General features: G+C 38.4%; 1 protein-coding gene across 1 annotated transcript in view; it reads right to left on the minus strand.

The window, feature by feature from the left end:
• Positions 1-5,305, minus strand: part of STK32C (serine/threonine kinase 32C) — a 210,020-nt gene extending 204,715 nt beyond the window's left edge. Inside the window, exon 1 of the mRNA XM_075843173.1 lies at positions 4,928-5,305. Coding sequence (XP_075699288.1) covers positions 4,928-5,009 — 82 coding nt within the window. The 5' untranslated portion in view covers positions 5,010-5,305. The remainder of the gene's footprint in view (positions 1-4,927) is intronic.
• Between the last annotated feature and the right edge of the window lie 2,097 nt (positions 5,306-7,402).

Consider the following 7,402-nt stretch of genomic DNA (forward strand, 5'->3'; position numbering starts at 1 on the left):
GTAACATTTGACACTATGGAGTCAAGATTCTCATCTTAGGAGATCTCATTAGTTCTACATCGCATAAAGCTACACACAACCATTACAGTGCTTGACATAGCGGGTCACATCATCCTCTTTCACCAGAATGCACCAGTATTCAAGCACCATAAAAATATATTTTTTAGAACACTTTAAAACTAGTCTGTCATTTTACAGAAAATCTGTATCAGACCCTAATGATAAAGGCTTTGTACCCGTATACTTACACATTATGACAAGTGTTATTATCTTGAATACAACAAATAATGGTTTAGCAGTGATGAAAAAAAGAAACCGATCACTTAAAGGCTATGTGCACATATTAATAATTTTTTTTAATTTATCCAATGCATCTAAAATAACAAGTATTGATTAAAAATATTTTATAATTTTGTGTATACAGCTCCTATGCAGACCTATGTGTCTCCATGGTTAAAGAAAAAAATCCCAATTTGTAGTTTGATCCAGCTGTCATGTGTTACTTCCTCCCAACTGCCCCTCTTCTACTGTCTGTAGGTTAGAAAGAAGGGTCAGAGGGAGTGGAGCACCATTAAAAAGGTTGTCTCTCTCATGAAGACCACCCCTGTCCATATGCCCTATAAGGGCATATGGCTATAATAGAAGAGGGCTTTCATTTGGGGCCGCTCTTTGTGAGAGCGTCCCTCGATCTGGCAGACTTGCATGGCCGCCATGGAATACTAGATTTATCCTTCCTTCTTGATGCATAAATTTGCAGTATTATTAATACGATTAAAATATCACAGTAACAAAAAAACATATTTGTCAATGGGCCGCAGACTGCAGGCTTTGGTGATCAGGGAAAGTGCAAGAAATTCCCACAGCTCTGTAGGTTATTAACAGTATATTAAAGCTACTGTGGCAATCAATTACAGTAATAGCTTATGGTGACATATATATGGATGGTATGGATCCGTGATGTGGCAATTATAGACTTCCATGGGCCCATACCGTACCGGCACATGCCTCCGATTGTACATTTTGTTTTCCTTTTTGGCACATTCCATATGAATGCCTGAGAAAAACATCATGGCATGCACCATCGCATACCATATTGTGGAGGCATTCTTGCTTCTAGAAAACAATATGGTGCCTCACGGAGGGACCATATGGCAGCACATGGGTGCCTTGCATGCCTACCAGAGTGCCTGAACCCTCCCACTGATGAAATCTGCTAATATATTATTCAATTGCTATATTTTAGCATCTACAGGGTACACTTTGCCAAAAGTACCACCACATGACCACAGTACGGAAACCTAAAAAAGATATAGGCAGTAAATCAGACAGTCAACAGTTGCCCAGCTACACCCAAGTGACATTAGGGATGTTTGATGGCTTAATGCTTGATAAAAGAAGAGGTAAAGGCATGATGACGAACCTGCTGCATTCCCTGGTTAACAGTGTAAAATGCACATACGAGGTTTCACCTAATCCATTAGTCTTACACATATAAATGACTAAGCCTATTAGTCATTAAGATTTTAAGTGTGTTCCCTCCAGCAGCATTTAGGATGAGAGTAATACACAGGAGATATTTCATGCAGTGCTCTCTGATAGATGGAGCTATAGACACATTATATTAAATGGGAATGATGCATCTGACCCATACAAACACATAAACGCATTAAAAACATTGTAAGGTTATTAGGAGGCTAAGTTGTATCCTGGCTGTGTCTCATAGGCATATTAGCACATACATTATATTGTTAAAAGAAAATTTTGAGGGATACATTGACAAGTCATAAATTATTATATGGATGAAAACATACCACCGGTTGCATCAAGATCATTTTTTTTAATCAAGATACAAAAAGTTTACTGCATCTTTGGGTGAAAATTAGCTGATCACATGGTCTTCTGCTGCTGAAACCCCAGCAATCAGATGCAATCTGTGGGAGGACCTGCCAGCAAGTGTTCAATTGTCCTGCAGTGCCTCCAGTGGAGAAAAAGAGAATTACACAGCTCTCATTTAAATCAATGGGTTGTCCTTGTGAAGCAAGGACATGCTGCGTCCTCTGGGGAGAAAGAGTTTCTCTTTGCAGTCACTCTCTGCTCCCGATGATTGATAGAGACCCCTCTCTATTAATTCAGAATGCCCTAAGGTATCTGAAAATGGCTTTTCTAAAGCAGGCAACTCCTTTATTGTCAATGCAAGATGGACTGGACAAGTTATACATAACATTATACCAGTCCGTTTCAGTTTTAGCAGTTGTTAAAGTAATTACTCTACTGGGAGAATAACCTGATCATGACTGATCGGTTTTCTTTTTTTCTCCAATTGATTTTATTGGAAAGCGACAGAAACATGTATGTTTTATTGTGGGTCAGAATTGTTGATCTTTTTGTTGTTTATTTTTTTGGGGGATTAAAAAAGTGAACAAAAAAAATAAGCAGCGGAAACGCCATAAAAGTACTTCCAAAAAGTGAAAGTATGAAACTAACCTTTAAGACTAAGACCTCATGCACATGGCTATATCACGTCTACGTACAAGGCCCAATTAAAAGGAAATCCATCATGAGGCATAAGGCTGCTTTTAGGCAGCCGTATTTTTTTTTTTGCGTGGGAACCGTATATATTTGTTTACAAGAACGGAATCAGACCCTTTCCCAAACAAAACCTGCTTTCCCTGTGTTATCTGATAGAATCGGATCCCATTCTCGCAACGAAATATGTAGCTCCCAACTGGAGAAATATTATGGCCATCTTAAAGCAGCCAAAGGCTCCGAGGAAAGCCTGCACCACAAATACAGTACATTCAAGCAAATGGAGTTTCTCCAAACCCTATTCATATACTGGTGACAATTCCACACTGATTTTAGGGCATTCTCTGGGAATTAACATGCAAACTATGTCCTATGCCTTGTCGATTTTTTTCCAAAATATTCTGCATCTAACCTCTTGTACCATATTGGTGAAATCCAGTGCAGACTCGGCACCAAAATCTGCATGTGAAAGCTTAAAAATCTGCATGTAATAGCTTGTGAACCCAGTCTAAGTGTTACAGAGAAATATTGTATTGTATATTCGACTCATCATGGGTACTGTAATTTTCTACAGACAGAAATCTCCCAGCATGCATTTTGTTCAATTGCAGATCTTGACATCTTAATTAAAAGGTAGTTTAGTTTCCCACTCCCCTGTCTTATAAAAAGTAGCATGACTTTACTCCAGCAGAATAGTAGAGTCAAAAATTAGGTCATATGGCATTCAAGTGCAATGGATCACGTTTGTAAAAGTGGTGTGAAAGTTTTACTATTAGTTGCAGGATCTGCATATTACCGGCACGCTCTGAGCTGTATGGCGCTGTACCTACCGTGTAGCACTCAATATAGGGCCAGACCTCACAATACCTCTTATATGGAACTCCGTGTTCCAGGGAAAGCTGGATCACAGCAATATGGCTAATACTCAAACAGGGATTGTCACCCAACTTTCCAGAAACCTTGTCATTTAGCAGTGTTGGCCGTACTAATAAAAATCTTAATAGAATAATATAATAATTTATATTTTCTGTTATTTGTTTAATATATATATATATATATATATATATATATATATATATATATCTCTATCAGAGGTGTCCAAGATCAGAGATGTCCAACTGTTGTATTGTCCACGGAGGAAATGCCATAGACACACCAATATGACCTTTGTAATGGTTATCTATTTTTATATATATTGTGAGACAGTGTCAGAAAAAGTGGTAAACTTTTGCTGTATTTCCCCAAGATTCCTCTCATAGGCTCCAGGAAATATCAGTCCCATTCAGGGAAAGCTGGATGAGAGAGGGGGAATCCAGGAAAGCTGGGTATACTTAGCAAGAGTAGTTTGCTAAGGACTTTGGTAAAAAGTTTGGGCCTGGATTTTTATGGAATGATAGGCGGGTTGGTAGCGGGGATTATCATTTCCTTCTTGTCCAGTACAGGTTTTCTCTGACGCTCATCACTGAGTTATAAAGGTGTGCACCGTGTGCATTTGGGGGCCATGTGAAAAGACAAAACCTGTCAACCTGAAGACGGTAATATTGAGGTCTGCTGGTCTCCTGCTGGAGGTGTGCAGTTTGTGTGAGGTAACGCACAGTTTTGGTTTTGTTTCGGGTTGTTGGTAGTATGTCACTCGTATAGCGCGGGAAACAATAGTTGGAAATCTCTGATCTGGTCCAGTCTTGTGTACTTAAATTTCACTACAATCACTGGAATAATGGCATACACTTATTGATGATTGTGCAATGGAACTAAATTATTTTTTAACACAATAAAAAGAAAAGAACTATAAGAAAGAGCCCTTTTATATAAATATTATTCTATTTAACATATATACATTGAAAAACAGATTAGGACAGATACATTCTAACACATAGTAATAAACCCCTAGAGCTTTAAATTAATATGTAAATCCAGATGTAGCAGAACTGAATGTCATTTAACTCTTTAGGACTGCATTGCTTAAACAAGGTGATAATTGGGCTTACCTGCAGTCCTATTTAAAACCAACTTATGGTGACATCACAAGGAGCTGCGGCTACTTGCAAACTCAGCTGTGCTCTATCTCTAGATAACACTTCAAATATTCAACACACACACACACATATATATATATATATATATATATATATATATATATATATATACACACACACACACACACTGTGCTGCTATTGCACTTGTGGGATAGGTGACAATCAATAGTATAGTGTAACACTTTACAATATAGTAGTATCTTGATACCCAAATTCAAGAAAGTGGACTGATACCGATGTTGTCTACTTTTGCTATAAACAGGATTTGCAACTTTAACACTGTCAGAAGTGTGATAATAAGGAGCATAATAGAAAAAAAAAAGCAAACAAGGTAGTGCCTATACTGCACCCCTCCTAGTACTCACCATCCTCCTTCTCATCAAACACTGGTCTTTTGGAGGAAGTATTAGCCCCCATCCTCTTCTTCCACTTGTTCCAGTGAAACATTGATGCAGAGGTGGAGATAGCATTCCCTATCTCCTGGAAATGGAAAGAAAAGATGGGTAGAAGCAAGCCTCAGAGCCCAGATGAAGACTCGGCTCTTCAATGCTTCATCCAGGGGGTCCTATTGTGTGTAAGGGGAGAGCTCCACTCCGGGGCTGCACTTCTACATCCTGATCAGCACCATGGATAGCTCTGATCTGCAGAGGTGCCCAGACACCAGGGTGTCACTGCCAGCATTGAGAAGTAGCCTTGTTTGCTGTGGTCTGAAGTGCAATGCTTCCAGGCACCAGCTGCACGTTGCTTTCTCTTTATAGTGGGATTTCATGGAACCTGAATCTAATGAGGATCACTTATGCCACCACCAGGCAGTTAGGAGAACTGCAGCCTAAACATAAAATGCTTGATTTTAACCTATAGTGTTTGCAATACACCAATCAATTAATGAACTTTATGAAACTGCATCTTAAATCTGAAAAGGATGCAAAGATGTAATCATTTGTACACAATACCACTTTACACAATATTTATTAACATTAATAGTAAGTATCCAACCAATTAAAATCCATTAAAATGTATTTTTGTGTAATTTGAGCGCATTTGCCAGTTGTTTAGGATAATTTGCAGAGATCATATTAAACATACTGGGTTTTTTTTAATCTGAAAAAACAAATGTGCAAAATTGCTCATATTACTTCAGTGACTTCATTTATGTGACAATTAGTTATTTTTATATAACTCTTTGCTGATCAAAGAATTTTTTTTAGGTAAAAATTGTAAATTCACAGTCAGGGTAGGTATGACCCACCAGAGTAATGGAGGGTCCTCCAGTAGACCAAAGCTCTGCCCTCAAAGGTCTATTTAGAACTAACTTTGGAGACAATCCCTTGGTACTATGATCCATTTTTATAACTGTTTTGCTAGAGGATGGGGTCTGAGCCCACTGCGTCTCCTTTTCCCCTCTGGTTACTGACACTTTAGTCCCTTCTTACTTCGCCTGCAGATGGAGTCTTCTACGCAAAACTACTATGCTACTGCAGAGGTTCTGCTCCTTCCCTGACAAGCAGGGTAGAAAGATATTTCTATTGGCTGCTCTGCAGTGAAAAGAGAATCATTATGCAGAGAACTGGCTGGAAGGAGCATGCTTGTCCACCAGCACTTAGCCGTGTAGGTGGACGTGCACATTGCTATACACTTTGAACACCAGGTGGCGCTATACTATGTAAGTAAATGTTATAACTCTTCACTGGATACATTTTGTAACAGCATGTAAATGGCAAACATTATTCATTTTTATGATCTATACAATGGATTATGATATTTAATCGTGGGACGACCTTTATTGTACACATGTTATGTGTAGATAGCGGGAGGGCCCTTACGAACATCGGCATGTGGCATTACCTAGACCTCCATTTATGGCTCAAAAGTGTATAGCATCCAAATGTATGTCTCCAAGAACTCTCTCTGTTAATGATTGGGTTTTTTCCATGAACCATACATTTCATGCTTCGCGTGTTCACTAGCATATTTATAATTGGAGCCAGCAATATTTTTGTTCCCTCCAAATCAATTACTAAACTGAGCCTTACCTCTTGTTTAGGGAATTATTGGGCATTTCTGACATTAAAAATTGACTTGATATCACTTTCTAAAATATAAAGCTGGCCATATGCATTAGATAAATATTAGCAGATCCTGCCAATTTTGGTGCAATCTGCGAACAATGTGTATGGGGGTCGTCAACTGCCCCCATTTACTTCTATTTGGGTACACAAGAATTGGCATGTTGAAATAAGTGCTGCCAGAGGTATCAGGTATCCACTTATCCCGCTCGTTGTCTGGCATTAAACATGCATGCCAACTGGGGAAGTTGCAAGAGATAGCTTTTGGCTTAGAGAAGATAAAGCATACTGCCATACATGTTTTTGTAGCCTTTACTAATATAGGCACCAATACATGTTGGACTGAGAATAATTTGTATTAAACATTTGCATTACTTTCGAAAGACCAAAAGCGTTTTTTTCCTTCTGATCTATTCATATTTTCCAATTAGTAAAGTGACTTGGATCATTAAACGCACAATGAATAAGAAAAACGACATCCCACTTGAAATCATATATTGCTGCTTCAATCAGTTTCTTCACTGTGAGATATTTTGCACAGTATCACTGGATACAGGTGTTTCTTTGAATATGCAGATGCAACAGTAATCCATGTCATTAAAGCATAAAAACCACATCAAGGGAAATTGATGCAAAGCGATGAAGCAGCTGCACGTACTATAATGTATTGTTACATTGGTTTCTGTTTTATACAAGTGTTCAGTAAGACCTGATCCCTAATACAACAAGTTAACAAGTTATAGAGAATCCACTTATTCAGCAATATTATACAAC

The sequence above is a fragment of the Rhinoderma darwinii genome, chromosome 11, assembly GCF_050947455.1.
Source record: "Rhinoderma darwinii isolate aRhiDar2 chromosome 11, aRhiDar2.hap1, whole genome shotgun sequence".
NCBI classification, from domain to species: Eukaryota; Metazoa; Chordata; class Amphibia; order Anura; family Rhinodermatidae; genus Rhinoderma; species Rhinoderma darwinii.